Source organism: Podarcis muralis, chromosome 3 (assembly GCF_964188315.1).
Source record: "Podarcis muralis chromosome 3, rPodMur119.hap1.1, whole genome shotgun sequence".
Lineage (NCBI taxonomy): Eukaryota > Metazoa > Chordata > Lepidosauria > Squamata > Lacertidae > Podarcis > Podarcis muralis.
The window spans coordinates 89,419,023-89,436,371 of record NC_135657.1 but is presented as its reverse complement, the minus strand read 5'-3'; the positions used below and the strand labels follow the sequence as shown (position 1 = coordinate 89,436,371).

Sequence of the window (17,349 nt, the reverse complement as noted above, 5' to 3'; positions counted from 1 at the left end):
GGTACCACTGTACAACTGCATTAGTTTTTTTATCAGTAGCGTCAATGCATTTAACAGAGTATTAGATGTACTGCTGGATAAGTGTTTGATGGTTCTTGCATTTGTTTAAAAACCAATAAATATTGGTTTTAAAAAGATGTTTTAAATTTTTTTATTCAATTTAATTATTGTGAGTGGTATCTAACATTCATGTTCTGGTAGCGCAAGAGGTTTTAACGTTTTTGGACCCACACAGTTGCAAACGTTTTCATGAGTGGTGGTGTTGGTTCATAGACTTCACAGAACAGAGTAAAATTCACAAAATGTGAGGTTATCTGGAGCGGAGGCATAAGTTGACGGACTAACCTACATTTCCCTCTGCTGACCTATAGCTAGAAAAGCCACTCTCACACTGTGAGGCACCTGTTGTGGTTGTGAAACCAATTACAGGCTTGCAAATTGCCGTGTAAATTTTGAAACATCCCATAAATCCAACTTAGCCAGCTCCTGCCAATGTTACTAAATGCCACTCTTGCTGCTGACAACATGGTTCCCATAGTAACAAGGTACTGTGGGAGGGAGGCAAAGGGGATCTAAGAAGGCAGAGACGTGAACAAAAGACAAATTGTAGTTGACTGAGCCAATTGAGAACAGCCAAATAATAGCACCCTGTGAGGTACTATAAAGTAGTTTACTGCTGCAAGGTCTGAAACACTCTCATCCCAGACTTGTATTAATAAAACTTTATAGCGCGAGCACACCTCAGTTTATTTGAAAATAGGTACGGTTCTGGAAACTGGGGAAGTCTAAATGTCTTTAGGATTTGATATATGTAGCATTTCGAAACCCTCAGAAGCGACTCCTCACAGAGCTAGAACTCCCAGCATCTTGAATGAACAACAGTTCTCAGGATTATTTGGGGGCAGTCGTGTGCATTAAATGTGCATTTAACGGATGTATCAGTGGTATGGGCAATGCCCTCAATGTAGTCTTGTTCTAACAAAGGGGCTAAACAAGCCAAAACTGGAAGGAAATTTCAGCTAGAAAAGGCAGCTTCTGATGATGGGGAAGGAGAAACTTCTGGTGGCAAAAATAAAAGAATGGATCTCTCATACAGTGGGATCTGTGGCCTCTTAAAATCAGGGGCTGCAATCCTATATTCACTGTCCTAGACATAAATCTTTTTGGACTGAAGTATGGGACTAACTTCTCAGTAGACACGTCTAGGCATTCACCCCATATATTCAAACTGAGTTGTGCTTTCTGTGCATATTATTGAGAAGCAAGAATATCTATTTTAGTAAAGTGTGTTGCCAGGTCAGCACTTTTAAGATCACCGCTCAGGTCAAAATAAGGTCAATTGTACTGGTTTACATGGCTCTGTTTACGAGCTGCAGTCGGCATTTTTCAGTAGCTGACCCAATGCGCTGAAACCATGTAAAACATTGCACCCAAGAGAGGAATGTAAGCGAGGGACTTCACTGGCCCTTCCCTCCAGTACATGAACCACTGAAAAGGACCTGAAGAGCCAATGTATACAGAAGAGCAACTCTCTATGAGTGTGCTATGCATCTTATAACATGAATGTGCCTATGCACTGCTGTACAACCTTTGGAGAAAAGGTTTCCTCTTTATAGGAAAGGGAACCTGTTCTCTGATGTGACAAACCCAATCCGCCTTCTTTTCTATAAAGTGAGAGGAACAGCACTACAACATCAGCAACTTTATTTGCCTCAACTACAAGCATGAGTTTGACCAAACTGCGGGAGGCAGTGGAAGACAGGAGTGCCTGGCATGCTCTGGTCCATGGGTTCACGAAGAGTCGGACACGACTAAATGACTAAACAACAACAACAAAGCATAAGTAACCACCCAGGGTTCAGGATAGCAGACAATCCGTGGCACTGCCAAGAAGTACAGAGGAGGTGAGCAACAATGGAAAGGTGTCAGTGTCATCGCAAAGGGAAGAAGTTAAAAAACATCTCATTGTTGCAGTGGTCCAGATTTGTGTATTTCCTTTCTTCTTCAAAGTGCCACTCGTTTCCTTTCAGGGGCAAGGAGCTCTGGTAATAGTGATGGGCAGCATCTGCAATGAGGCAGGGCTCCTCTGGAGAGATCGGGCAGCAGGAGGAAGGAGCATGGTTGCTGTTATAAGGCAGGTGTGGCTTTCCTTCATACATGCCTTCTCCTCCAAATGTACCTACGTTAGATCTGAAGGACTGGTAGCCAACTTTTGCCATCGGGTCCCACTTGGTTGGGGCATGCTGGATGCCTGCATCAACCGCACTTATGGAAGCCAGGGTTTCACAGTGTAGACCCGCCAGGGCTGTCGGAGAGCCGCTGCAGTATTTTTCTGCCAATGGGTTTCTTCCCAGGCCCACGGCCTTATTCCAGGTTTGTTGCTCTCTGTATTCAGAATATGCAAATATTGAGGGTTCAGCTGGGCCTCTGTAGCTATATTCTCTGCTTCTGATCTGTTTGCACCTGTCCAGGTATTTGCTGCAGTCTACGTCCGGAGTGTGCTCTATTAGATAAGAGGATTTTCTTGAACTGTACCCTTTGGCAAGAGACAAGCAATCGTTCAACACCTGCTCTTGTCCCAAGAAGGTACTTTGTGACATAAGGTCTTCCTGTTTGGAGACTATTAATGGCAAAGTGTCCTGGTTTGGCTTCTCACCTGTCAGGGACTTAAGAGAGAAAAATGCATCATAATATCATGCAGCTAAACAAAAAGCCCTCTTAATTTCTTCCATACAGTTCTTCCTTGCCTTCGATCCCTTTCCTTAAGCTTCATTCTCATTTATCTTTCATTCATTTTCCTTTCCTCTGGGCTCTTCCCCACAGTGGTCCTGGTTCATTCTCTGTGTGAGAGTTTTTAATCCCAGCCAAACTGACAACTCTCACTTCCCTCACAGAAACTAGAATGAAAACGATTTGCTTCCTTGAACAACTGGATATTCTGAACAAGTGCAGCTTCACTGCTGTAGGCACAAATAATAGAGACAGGTAGGAGCACCAACCAAATGGGCAAAGTGCTCCAGTTCAGGGTTCTGCCAGCCAGCCAAGTCCTCTTACAGAATACTCCATTGCATCCCCTCTCCTCCCTCCCCCCGCCAGATAGCATTCCCTGGCTAGTGACTGAGAATGCTCAGACCTTTTTGGATATTTTTTCTGAAGGTTTTTGGGGTTTCTGCAAACCTTGGGGTTTTCCTAAGGCTGCTGATGCTCCTGCCTCATGTGTGGGTGATGCTGAATCAGCACTCACCCCCAAAACATTGCTAATAGAGGGAATTAAACAGTAAATATGATGTAGCATCACCAAAAATTCTACAGTGCTGCTCATACAACCGACAGCTCTTCTTCCATGAACTGGAAAATTGCCATGTTGTGATTTTCCAGTTTGCAGAAGAAAGGGGGCGATCTTTTTTATGAATTAATTACTCCAATGTTACACTACTCATGTGGGTAAATCACTTGCATGAACAGCTGCTTTTGCAAAGTGTATTGTCACAAGTGACCCAGAGATTCCTGGTCTGTTCCTTCCGCTCCAGCAGCTATGCAATGTAACCCAGAGAAACCCAGGGAGCCAAACAGTTCTCTAATCTAAAAAGGATTGCACCCCCTCATCAGAACATATATTTTACAACTGCATAAATCAAAGTTATTTTGCCTGCATGTGGTTTGACCTATGTATGAAAAGAGACAAACGTCTCACTGCGGCTAGCAACCTGTGTCTGTATTAGGGATGGCTAAGCCTATCAATTTCAGTCTTTCTCATTTTTCTCATTTTTCTCATCTTCAGTTCTCCACATTTTAAGGCAGTCTGCAAAGGCATAGCGTTTGCCTATATGGTTTGAACAAACACCAGTCATTTGCTAAACACCTCTCTTGGGCACAGAACAATGAATTTGCTTTGAACACCACAGCTGTAGAATTATAACTGGGGGGGGGTTAATCCTCCCCCCAAAAAACACACACATTGGGCCACTGATAAGAGACTTGCAGCTATTTATTATTATTATTATTATTATTATTATTATTATTATTCCATATCAGTGTATTTTGATAATTAGTAGTAAATTACCGCTTGCAGAAATAAGACATAGCGAAACACGCTTCTGCTGTATGGGGACTTTGTGAGGACATTTTGCTAGTGGCAAATTCTTTAGAGCCCATCCCTTTCTAAGTTAAAAAGTAATGTGACACTCCAAGGAAAATGTTGAAAATCCATCTAATTTTAGCCTGTTCTTTTTTTTAGGTCATGGAACATACTAGGGTAGTCTCCTTCCTTGTGCATAATTTAGGGGTGATTTCCCCCACTCCCTTTCCTAAGTTGCTCCACATCGGAAGTCAGTATTCTCTCACTTTGACAGCATTTAGTGGTAGAAGTCAGAGAGATCACTCAACTTGCTGCAGGTGCATTAAAGTGCAGTAAAACCCCATTGAAATTAACATAAATATAGATCAACGGGACTGAAGCTAGGTAAAATAATTTAAAACCTGCAGGCAACATATCTATATTGATACGGATATCTGTTTGTCAAGGCATTGAAAATGACGCACCATTTTCACAAAACCGAATTCTCATACCCAGCCTGTAGCTACGCCTAAGCATGTGTCACTGAAAAGCCAAGTAGGCTTAGTTAGACGCTTAGTTACAGTAGGTCAGCCTTCCCCAAGCTGGTGCCCTCCGTATGTTGTTGGAGTCTAGATCCCCCAATCAGCATCATCCATGGTCAGGGATGATGGAAGTGGTAGGGTCGTGGCATATCTTTAAAGCACTCTTATACCACCGAAACAGTCGTGGGTGCAATTTAAGGGTGCTGCTTCCTAGACATACAATTCCCAGCACATGCAACAAACTACAGTGCCCAAGATTCTCCATTCCTGTTAAAAGTTGTCCAAGAGTGTTGTGGAGGTGACCACCAAAATCTGGAGGGCCACAGCTTTCCCTGCCCCTACTGTATTGCTACTCTGTTTGCCCAATCCCTTCTCTTCCTCCGTTGTTCCTACAGTGTCTGAATTTAGAGTGTAAGCCCCTTGGGGCAGGGAACTGTTGTCCTCTACTCTGTCAAGCACCGTGCACATGATGGTTCACAGCTCTCACACTGTCTGTACTCATATAAGACCCCCAAAAGTGAAGTACCGCATTTTCCCGTGTATAACATGACCCCATGTATCAGATGACCCCTATTTTTTGGAGCCCTCAACAGTCGTTGAGCTTCTTTTCTAAGTTCGCTGAGCTGTTGAGCAGCTTTTTGATGATCCCCCACTCTGGCTGACGGAACTGGTACCGTAATACACCGCATACTGGCGCTCACCAACTACTCTTCCTAAGCCGGGAAGAGCGGGTAAGCAGCCTCCTTTCCAACATTTCCCTGCTACCACCGCAGCACCAGCCCTTGCTTACTTAGCATATTAACCTGTGTATAAGACGACCCTCAATTTATCACAAAAAATTCAGGGGAAAAAGGTCATTTTATACATGGGAAAATACGGTAATAATGAAACCTGAAGTCAGATTGAAAATACAGATATATGCAGGATACTGGCTTTTTATTATACAGTAAAGGGGTGGCGCTGTGGGTAAAAGCCTCAGCGCCTAGGGCTTGCCGACCGAAAGGTCAGCGGTTCGAATCCCCGCGGCGGGGTGCGCTCCCGTCGTTCGGTCCCAGCGCCTGCCCACCTAGCAGTTCGAAAGCACCTTCGGGTGCAAGTAGATAAATAGGGACCGCTTACTAGCGGGAAGGTAAACAGCGTTCCGTGTGCGGCTCTGGCTCGCCAGAGCAGCAATGTCACGCTGGCCACGTGACCCGGAAGTGTCTCCGGACAGCGCTGGCCCCCGGCCTCTTGAGTGAGATGGGCGCACAACCCCAGAGTCTGTCAAGACTGGCCCGTACGGGCAGGGGTACCTTTACCTTTTAAAGAATAAAACCCAGTATCCCAACATATATCCATATCTTCAACAACTTTCCAGTGTGACCAAGAAACAGAACCCAGGACAGGTGAAGAGTCACCAGGGGTAGAGAGCCCCCACTCTACCCCATGGTATCCCCCAAATTACTATTTTCCATATGATTGAATGGTTGCTATTCACTCAGATGAGAGACTAGTACAGTGGTACCTTGGATTACAGACACTTCAGGTTACAGACTCCGCTAACCCAGAAATAGTACCTCGGGTTAAGAACTTTGCTTCAGGATGAGAACAGAAATAATGCGGCGGCAGCAGGAGGCCCCATTAGCTAAAGTGGTACCTCTGGTTAAGAACAGTTTCAGGTTAAGAACGGACCTTTGGAATGAATTAAGTTCTTAACATGAGGTACCACTGTACACCACTGCAGTTGGGAGTACACTGCTACAGTGAGGGGAAAACCTGCCTAGCCCTCATTGATAGAGGTCCCTCAGTTGATACACTGCACAGCGCAGGGGTTCTTGCAGTCCTCATTACCCTCCTTCAAGCCACCTGCCATAATGGCAGACATTTTGCTGCTAGTTAAAAAAACAAGCGTTTACCTCAGCATCTCTGCTCCGTTTAAGTCTCGGAGAACTTGGGGCGTGTGCTTTTTGTATCGATCGTCTCGCTTCGGCTTCCGATTTTGTTTCCGGCCTTGGATGATCGTGTGCCCCCTTTGACTTTATAACAGCAAGTGAAGAAGGCATAGGGGCATAAAACCACAAGGTAGTTTTCAACACAATGCTCGCTAGACAAGGGGTGCAAAATCCAAAATGGCTTCCCTGTCTCGATGGATGTATAGCATAGCATAGGCTTTCTTCAGGCAACTCATTACATTTTAGTTTAAAGTTTCAATTTAAATGGAAGTGGGTGGCCAAATTTGCTGAAATGGCAAAACCATCTCAAAAGATCCATGTACAGAATAGGTTATTCTGCAGGGGAAATCTGGCTTCATAGACTAGTCAAAATTGGTGATTTTATCCTGAAACTGGTCATTGACCGCAATAAAACAACTTTATACTTAGTCAAAATTAAGAGCATGGTCATCTATAAAGACACAGGAATGTTTTCTATTTCTATTTCTATTTCTATTTCTAATTCTATTTTTACTCCTATTTTCCCCGAAAGGTTATGTGACTGAATTCTGACATAACTTTTTGAAATTCTATCTTGGAGGAAAATGCTACCATGATTTCCATGATGATTCCCATGTGGATGTTTAGTTGTCTTCTACATTCATATACCAAGGCTCATACCAATAGCTCATTTTTGCCTATTTGTGACTGCGGTGCTCTGCATGCCATGGTGTTGACCTTTAAAGCCCTAAACAACCTCGGCCCTGTGTACCTAAAGGAGCATCTCCACCTCCATTGTTCAGCTTGGACAGTGAGGTCCAGCTCCAAGGGCTTTCTGACAGTTCCTTCATTGTGAGAAGTGAAGTTGCAGGGAACCAGGCAGAGGGCCTTCTCAGTAGTCATGCCCACGCTATGGAACACCCTCCCATCAGCTGTCAAGGACATAAACAATTATATGACCTTCTGTACATATCTGGAAGGCAGCCCTGTCCAGTTGTACCTTGGTTTGTGAACAGCTTAATTCTTGAACATTTTGGCTTCTGAATGCCACAAACCCAGAAGTGACTGTTCTGGTTCACGAACTATTTTTGGAAGCCAAATGTCCGACTGGGCTTCCACAGTTTCCGATTGGCTGCAGGAGCTTCCAGCAGCCAATCAGAACCCACGCTTTGGTTTCCGAAAGTTCTGGAAGTTGAACGGACTTCTGGAATGGATTGCGTTTGACTTCCAAGGTACGACTGTATTGGAAAGCTTTTAATGTTTGATATTTTGTTATGTTTTCTTATATTCTTTTGGAAGCTGCCCAGAGTGGCTGGGGCAACCCGGTCAGATGGGTGGAATACATAATAATAATAATAATAATAATAATAATAATAATAATAGTGGTTGTTGTTATTTTATTTATTTAAGAGTAAACACCATTGAACCCAGTGGGACTTACTTCTGAGTAAATGTGTAAGTAATGGAATTGTGACATGTGCTATGGACTTGACCATCTGGTTCAAAAAACTGAGGCAGATGTTTTCAGCTGATTCAGCTGAAATGTTCTATGTGCCTACTATTTTCATATTTCTCTTTCTTAGTTTCTTTGCAGTTGGAATGGTTTAAAATGGTTGTTTTTATGCAATGCTATTTTTCTAGAGGTGTCGGAACTCATCCTGAACACCTCCCTCTTTTTTTAGAATGGCAATGGTGCCCACCTAAGAGGTGCCGGAACTGAGTTCCAGAGAGTTCTAGCTGGAAAAAAGGCTTGTTTTTATGTATAAGCATGGCCAACTGGTTAACTTGTGTCATACCTCACTAACAATTTAAATACTCTCTTTGGCTCAGTGTGAAACATTTCCTGGTTTGCTCATCTTCCAAGCACAGTTCAGCTATAACAGCAGGCTTGCTTTGAATAAATCAGATACTGTTACCAACCTGAAAAAATATGAATGGTCCTTCATGTCTCCAGAAGTTTGTTACAGGGTATCCACCATGACCTCGGCAAGGAATAAGCTTCAAGGGCCCATAGCAGTTGGGACATGATTTTCCTGAAACAAGTGTACCATTAAATATTTTATTTTAAATTAACTTAGTTTTAAGATTATGTCATGTTAGAGGTTCATTGTGTAGGGTACAATATACTATTTTCATGTTGGGTTATTGACAGCAGATGTCTCTGCTTGTAGCAAAGGTGTAAAGGTAAAGGTAAAGGGACCTCTGACCATTAGGTCCAGTTGTGGCCGACTCTGGGGTTGCTGTGCTCATCTCGCTTTATTGGCCAAGGGAGCCAGCGTACAGCTTCCGGGTCATGTGGCCAGCATGACTAAGCCGCTTCTGGCGAACCAGAGCAGCGCACAGAAACGCCGTTTACCTTCCCACCGGAGCGGTACCTATTTATCTACTTGCACTTTAACATGCTTTCGAACTGCTAGGTTGGCAGGAGCAGGGACCAAACAATGGAAGCTCACCCCGCCACGGGGATTCGAACTGCCAACCTTCTGATCAGCAAGTCCTAGGCTCTGTGGTTTAACCCACAGCGCCACCCGCGTTCCAATAATTGCAATGGGTCTTGTGTCCAGGTAAAATATCTTTGGAAAGTGAAATGTGCTGTAGGCACAAATGAAACCCAAAACCCAAACCTGTCTAAGGCTGTGAACCTACGTCCCTTTACCTGGAAGTAAATCCCATTGAACTCAATGGAACATATTTCTGTGTAGAAATTAGATTGTGCTGTAGGATTCTCAGCTTTGAATTGTAGTATAATATCTTGATCAACCTTACTTACCTCTACTTGAAATAAAGTCCCATTTGATTTTATTGAGATTTTCTGAGTGTGCTTATTACCTTAGACTATAAGCTCTTATGTTTGTTATTACACTATCAAAAAAAAATATACATGTTCACTTAGCCTGAATAATTTTGGTATTCCTCAGTAAAGGACCAATATATGATCCTTATAATTAGATATAGATACAATATTATCCTTAGTGGAACTAATTCACTTTCTGCCCCAAATAAATTGCATTCTTTGGGGAAAGTTTCCATTTAGAAGATTGCATGAATATTCTCTCTCCAAAACTTCATCAAATAATTAAGACTTCCAGAAATTAATTCATCTTCTATGAGTGTCACAATCTTTCTTCCATGATTGTCCTAATCTTTGTCCTAATCCTTACCTTCCAAGTACAAATTCTATTCTGTACACACCTGCAGATCTGTTTTACTGAATTACACGGGGCTCATGTTCAAGTAAGAATACTCAGGATCAGCTTGTAAACTAGGCTCACTTACTTTAAAGTAAACTCAGTGTACTTTTTTTAAAAAAATGCACATATATTATATAAGGGGAATGTGTACTTTTAAAAATGCATTCATTCGTGAAAGAAAATCACTTGCAAAATGTGTTTATTAGGGGAAATGTGCACTGGAAAAAGGAGAAAGAGAGAGGGGGGGAAAGGCCATATCTATCCATCCCTACAATTATATGTACTTCATGATGTGATACTTCCAATATGTGACTGGAGATGTACTAGTCTAATGCAAGTCAGGTTCAGAACCAGGATTACCCAGTAGATTTTTTTGTGGCAGCGGAAACCCAAATTTAACTGCAAGAAGTCTAATGTAAGCCCTTTTCAAAGAAGCATACTTACTCTGCTGTTTTTGCCTGGCCTTGTCACATATAGCCGGCCTCAGATACATCTTTCCCCCATCTGAAGTTGAGCAATCATTGCTGCAGACCACAACTCCAAGGCAGGACTTTTTTAAGATGCGCGAGTTGTGATTGTTGGTGTTCCTCATTGCCCAGCTACTTAGGTGCCTCTGAGCATTTTTGTCATCAGAGCTATAGATGCATTTTACATAGGAATCTGGCCATTCCTGAAACCAGTCTGTTTGTTTCACGTCCTGTAAGGAACCCAAAGAATGTGATGTTTCAAACCTAGGAAGCAAGTCCCCGCCACACAACCTCAATTGAAAGACAATGAATCAAGTCTGCAATACAGAGCTGCCTTATTTGTTTGCAATTATTAAGTCTACTTTACATTTATTGCAGAAACAATTATCTGCTCCCCTCTGCCCTAGAAAATATATTAACCTGGCTGAATATACTTCTATATTTCATGGTAGATTCCACATGGCCGTGCATGACCCTTATTTATTTACAGTGGTACCTTGGTTCCCAAAAGCCTTGGTTCTGAAAAACCAAAAACCTGGAAGTAAGTGTTACAATTTCAAGCGTTTTTCGGAAGCCAAACATCCAATGTGGCTGTTGGCTATTGTTACCGGGGTGCTTGCACCAATCAGAAGCCACGCCTTGGTTTTCAGACATTTTGGAAGTCAAACAGACTTCAGGAACGAATTAAGTTTGGCACTTTTGTTTTTGCTATTTACCGGTATTTTGCGTTTTTGTTTTTGAGGCTTTTTTGGTTAATTTGATTTTGTGACTGTGTGGAACCCAGTTCAGCTACTGATTGATTGATTGTGTGACTGCAGAAATGGATAAAAGCAGTAGCGTAGCGTGGGTTGTCAGCACCCGGGGCAAGGCAAGTAATTTGCGCCCCCTAACCCGTGGATTTGCGCCCCCTAACCTGTGGATTTGCCCTAACCCCAGATGTTGCGCCCGGTGCGCCCGGCCCCCCCTGCACCCCCCACGCTACGCCACTGGATAAAAGCCAATGACTATCATCAGTGCAGGTATGAAAAATATTTATTTTTAATTTTTATCATCTACAATACTGTCTTATTTATTTTATAGTACAGTTCGATTACTGCTTTCATTTTATGGATCAATGGTCTTGATAGATAGTAAAATTCATGCTAAATTGCTGTTTTAGGGGTTGTTTTTAAAAGTCTGGAACGGATTAATCTGTTTTGCATTACTTTCTATTGGGAAAGCGCACCTTGGTTTTGGAACAGACTTCTGGAATGGATTAAGTTTGAGAACCAAGGTACCACTGTAATTAATTTGGAAATATTTCTAAACTGCTCAATGAAACCGCTCTTGAAGAGATGTGCATAATAATACTGTAGCCGAAACACTGAAACCCACAAAACTATAAAGAAAACAATTACACATAAAATAATTATCATGCAAAGACAGACACAGTAAGTTAAACTTTTCAAACGAAGGTAGGTCACTAAATTATATGTCTGGGTAGACTTGCTGAAATTAGAAAAAAGCCTCAGAAGATGTCTAAAATAACATAGGGGGTCTCTGCCTAGTGTTAATAAAACTTTATAAACATTCAGGGCTGATGAATGGCTGAAGGTACATATCATTTTAATTAGAACAACATGGAGGAGGATAACTGAGGCAGATAAGGGCTGCATATACACTCTGCCTTTAAAGCATAATTCTTTCCATCAAAGAATTCTGGGCAGTGTAGTTTGTTAAGGGTTGCTGGGAATTGTAACTCTGTGAGGGGTAAACTACAGTGCCCAGAATTCTTTGAGGGAAAGAATGTGCTTTGATATCAATGCTTGCTGTTTGGATGTGCACATTTGCATAACACTCAACAATTTGTGCCATGAAGCAAAAGCCTGATTCCAGAACATCAAAGATGTCTCTTGGGACAAAACTGATGGTTTTCCTCCAATAGGGATGTGCTACAGCTGATCATATTCTAAAGGAGAGCAGTCACGCTCTATCTTCAAAGTACTGTAGAGCAGGAGAACCCAGGCAGATATGGAGAGCAACAATGCTTGTTGTTTGCTTGTGGATATTTGCATATTGTGCATGATTTGTGCTGAAGGTTACATGTATAACATCAGAGATATCACCTTGGGACAAATGTGCATTCTTATGAATGGGCTGAACTGATCACATCACAGAGGGGACTGATTATTCATTTCCCGTTCATATCTGTGTGTTTGACTCTTGAAAGATTTTTTTGAAAGAAGAAAAAGCATGCAAGTTCTGGTGGTTTTTCTCCCTTTCAAGATCACTTGCATAAAAATTACAATTTTTTTTCCCAACTTACTTTACCCCAGTTCCACTGGTGTACTAGAACTATTTTTAAACGTGGAATTTTAAAAAAATATTTGTATTGTATTTATATATGGAAGTGTTTTCAATTTTTTTGTGCTTTTCTATTTTATAATTTCATTTTTTATTGTTGCCACTCAACCTGGGACTGTATGATAAAGAGTGGGTATGAAATCTAATCAAATAAAGAATTAAATTCAGGGGCAATGATCAAGCACTATATCTGTTCTGCGTAGAGCAACTTTTGACACAGAAATTCTTAGAAAAATATAGATACCTGTATATCCATTCACTGCACTGTGGCTTGCTAGTGGTTGGATCTTAGATACTGTCAACTGTTATCTAACCACAAGTTGACAATATGAAAATTTATGGTTTCTGTGACATGGATGGTTGGAAACACTCCAGCTTCCATGTGCTACAGCTGATTGGAATCTACCATAAATATGAGAATTTTGCATAGAAACCACAAGATGTCTTTGGAGGCAACAATCATTACTCCCACAGCAAAGATATCGTTTGAACAAAGTCTACTTGTTGTTTTCTATACAAGGCATGATCCAAACAAAGCCTATAGGTTTTAACATCTCAATGGGTTTTTCACTTTCTTCACTCTCCTTAACTTTTCATTTCACAGGATTTATTTTTCCCCCACATTAGAATGAGCGTGATGCAAAAGCTCTTAACTTTTGCAAAGTCCAGAGGTCCCGGAACTAAGACCCTCACAACGTATTTGTCAATAACACCTATCAAATTCCTGCTGCAACTTCATCTTAAGTTACCCTGTTAACATTTAGCTCTAATTACAGTCTAATAATGTTATAATACATTGGGACGCAGGTGGCGCTGTGGGTAAAAGCCTCAGCACCTAGGGCTTGCCGATCGAAAGGTCGGCGGTTCGAATCCCTGCGGCGGGGTGCGCTCCCGTCGTTCGGTCCCAGCGCCTGCCAACCTAGCAGTTCGAAAGCACCCCCGGGTGCAAGTAGATAAATAGGGACCGCTTAGAAGCGGGAAGGTAAACGGCGTTTCTGTGTGCGGCTCTGGCTCGCCAGAGCAGCGATGTCACACTGGCCACGTGACCCAGAAGTGTCTCCGGACAGCGCTGGCCCCCGGCCTATAGAGTGAGATGGGCGCACAACCCTAGACTCTGGCAAGACTGGCCCGTACGGGCAGGGGTACCTTTACCTTTACCTTTAATGTTATAATACAGTATATGTTTTATTTGACAATGTTTAGATATCTAAGACGTATTAAAACATATTTCAGTTATGAGCAGTTATGGGTGGTACGTTTTCACGCACCTCCGTGAGGCTTGCACACTGCCCAGAAGTCCTGGTCAAAGAAGGCAACACAATATATGTGCTGAATGACCAACCTTTGGTGGGAATCTCATTCAAGCTACCGCCAAACCCATTTTAACCAAATGAATTCAACTCAGTGAAAGGCAGTTGCAGCCACCCTATAGCACAAAATCCATTAGGACCTGTTGCTCTTTCATTTTAGGTAACAGGCAAAAATTTGAATCTTCAAAAACTTTTGATGAATCTTTCCTTTTCTAGCCTTTTTTTAAAAGTACAGTTTGCCTTTCCAGAAATCGGCATTGTTGACAATTGTCATAGTAACATGGGTGTTTTTATTTATTTATTACTGTTGCAATAAGTAAAAGTGGGTGGCATACTGGGTGGCATGCAACTACATTTCACTCACTCAGAGTAGACCCATGAAAACTAATGCACACAACTATGCTATGGCTATCCATTTCAATGGGTCTACTTTGAGTAAAACTTAGTTGATGACCACCCATGACTTTTAAACATTGAATTGCTGTTGTTTCGCTTTGTTTGTCACCTTGAATTTCTTTTTTGAGATGGATATAATCTTTAAAAAAAACTTATCAGGTTTTATGATTTTTTTGTTTTGTTTCATCATCCTCTTGTCTGTGGATTTTTTAAAATGTACGCCACCTGGAGTTACAAATAATTTAGCAGTGTACAAATGACTTAAATAAATAAATAATATAGTAAAGAAATAAAAACAGTAAGTAATATTGTTATCATCTAGTCTAACCCCCTGAATATGCAGCTGACCCACATGGGGATTGAACTTGCAGCCTTGGCATTATCAAAACCATACTATTACCAACTGAGCTATCCAGGCTGAGCTAATACTGCTGAACTTCTGACTTGAGTTTCAAGAGTTTTCAACTGCAAGGGAATTATAAAGTACAATGGCAGCAAAGAGGTATTATCTGTTGTGCATACACTGATGGAATTATGCAAATGAATGATCAAGTAAGCAAATCAATAACATATTATAATATATTATAACGACAGTGATGGTTTTTAGAGTAGCTGCAATTTCTACAATACTCTTGGAATTCTATATACCTACCTTGGGGAGCTTGATGTCATTGATGTCCCAGCTGACCATCTCACCACTTTGAGAACCCAAGGCTTCCTGCTCCATGCTGACATCCTCTGCAGCTCTCAGCATTTCAAAATCCCTTCCCTAGACTTAGCCACAGCAGTCTCTACTGCCAGCCTTTGAAGCTGTCTGTCTGGCAGCCACTCGGCTCGCAAGTGTTTAGAACCAGGAAGCTGTTTCCTGAAGCCAAATGATAGGCTGCTCAAGCACCATTAAAGATAAAAATCTGTATTCTTTTGCTAGAAAAACTTGTTCCATCCAAAGTTTTGCAAGCGGCAACGATAATGGAAAGTATAGCTTCGAGACAAGAGTGTGGCCTTCTGGAGATGTCTGTAGCAGAGCTAAAGCAAAGGCCCCCCCAAAATGCAACTCCTTGTCCTCGTTCTGAAATTTATGGAGCCCAAGCACACCTGTTTCGTTCTAGTTAAACTTTCACATTGTAGTCAAGAGAAAGCACACTATAAAAGGACACTTGCTGTTCTGCTCTGTGCTAGAAATATACCGTAAGAATTTAAACAACAGAAAATACAGTTATTTACTCATTTCCTCTGGGTGGAGGAAATGTTTCACATGCTGGGATGTTTCACAGCCTGGCCTCAATGTCCCCAAAGAAAATTGTGACTCCATTTACCTGGAGATAAGCCCCACCGAGTTCAATATGATTGTTGTTATTATTACTCATTGATTTATTAATGATACTCTATGCAATCATTCCAAAGCAATTTACATATAAGATTATTACAAACAGGTAAAAACACAAATTCAGCAAATATACTTAAGACTAAAAACCTAACATGTAGAAACTCGTGGTAAAGTCCCGTTTACCCATCTGGGAAATCTTGTCAGAACGACAACAGAAAAGTCTTCAGTTGCTTCAGGAAAGTTCGGATAATGGGCATCTGTCGTATCGTGATGGGAATGCTATTCCACAAAACAACAGCAGCCACAGTAAAAGCCCTGAGCTGGCTTTGAATCTTTTAGGGAAAACTGTCTTGCATATTGCAGCAATCTACTGGGTGCATGAGAGATAGGGCAATAACTTGGTCCCAAGCTGTAAAAGGCCATCAATATTAGTCCCAAAATATTCAACTTGGCTTGGTAGGAGAGTTGCAGCCCAGGTGAATCCTGCAAGCAGGATGTTATATGCTGGTGGTAGTAAGTTCACTGTATGTTCTGCACCAGCTGTAGCCTCCAGACCAACAGCCTACCACACCGTGGTAATCCAATGCATGGACAACTATGGCCAAGTTGTCCTCTTCTAGGAATGGCCACAGCTGTCAAACCAACCAAAGTTGGTAAAAAAGGCACTCCTAGCCACCGAGGACACCTGAGTGGGACACTTTGTCAACTGAAGACTTCTGCTTGGCTAAGCTATTGGCAGTGACAGCCACATACCTGCCTGGCCAGTGCACTAGTGACCAACCTCCATGGTCAGAAGCATCATGCCCCTGAATACCAGTTTCAGGGCATCAAAGGTGAGGAGAATGATGTCTTGCTCAGGTTCCGCTGGCAGCCTTCCCATCTGACGAGTCACTGTTAGAACAGAGTGCTGGATTAGATGGGTCCTCACCCTTGAGTCACATCAGGGATCTTCTAATATTCTCACTCACCTTCAGGTGACAAAGATGGTGAGGGGATCTGAAGATCGAGTCCTATGATTTACGGCTTAAGGGGTCAGACAGATCAATTCTGGAGATGAGGTGATTAAGAGGCAACGATAGACATCTTAAAATATTCGAGAGGCTGAAAACCCATCTATTTACTGAGGACTTTGATGCCTAAGATGTGTGTTTTCAGGGACCCACCCTATTCCCATGACTGTAACTGGTTTTAACTGGTTTTAATGCTGGATTTTGGGATCAGCCTGCCCTGTGAGAGGTAGGTAATAAATGATTAATAACAGATATGGAGTAGGGAACCTTCTGCCTGAGGGATGCATTTTCTCATGGGCAATGTTCTGGGCAACCTAGTGATGGACGTGGCCAGAGGCAAAAGCAGGTGGAATAATGGCTATGAGTGCCTACCTCTGCACAGTAGATGTTCCTCACAAAAGTCATAAGCTTTTACACCAGGCATAGGCAAACTCGGCCCTCCAGATGTTTTGAGACTATAACTCCCATCATCCCTGACCTGTTAGCTAGGGATAAAGGGAGTTGTAGTCCCAAAATATCTGGAGGGCCGATTTGGCCTATGCCTGTTCTACACCCTCACCTCTCTGTTCAAGGAGACACTTCAGCTAGGCAAAAGTCCTCTCAGAGGGCATGGAGCTTGGTCTATAAGAGGTAGGAGCCTGGGAGAGTCCTGAGCCCCAGCTCATGAAACCTGGGCCTGATGTCCCCAACCTCTGAGACAGATGACCCAACCAATCCGTTCTCTCTTATTCATCAGGATAGGAATGATAAGGGAAAGGATTTTGATTTCCAGGTGGTATGAGCTTTTCAAACTAGG

The 17,349-nt window shown here is 42.3% G+C and overlaps 1 protein-coding gene across 1 annotated transcript; it reads right to left on the bottom strand.

The window, feature by feature from the left end:
* Nucleotides 1–1,924: 1,924 nt before the first annotated feature.
* On the bottom strand, nucleotides 1,925–16,958 carry GCM1 (glial cells missing transcription factor 1). The gene is made up of 5 exons (XM_028722600.2): nucleotides 14,869–16,958; nucleotides 10,145–10,397; nucleotides 8,430–8,542; nucleotides 6,495–6,614; nucleotides 1,925–2,666 (listed from the first exon to the last, which is right to left on the bottom strand). The coding sequence occupies exons 1-5, from the start codon at nucleotides 14,968–14,970 to the stop codon at nucleotides 1,932–1,934; spliced, it is 1,323 nt and encodes a 440-aa protein (XP_028578433.2). The 5' UTR covers nucleotides 14,971–16,958; the 3' UTR covers nucleotides 1,925–1,931.
* Between the last annotated feature and the right edge of the window lie 391 nt (nucleotides 16,959–17,349).

What these genes read in the sequence shown, in the direction of transcription:
- GCM1 (XM_028722600.2), bottom strand. Translation starts at nt 14,970, where the DNA reads ATGCTGAGAGCTGCAGAGGATGTCAGCATGGAGCAGGAAGCCTTGGGT. An exon ending in ATGACATCAAGCTCCCCAAG is followed by an intron (nt 10,398 to 14,868) that starts GTAGGTATATAG and finishes GGTTCCTTACAG; the next exon opens with GACGTGAAACAAACAGACTG. An exon ending in GACCATTCATATTTTTTCAG is followed by an intron (nt 6,615 to 8,429) that starts GTTGGTAACAGT and finishes GCTGTTATAAAG; the next exon opens with TCAAAGGGGGCACACGATCA.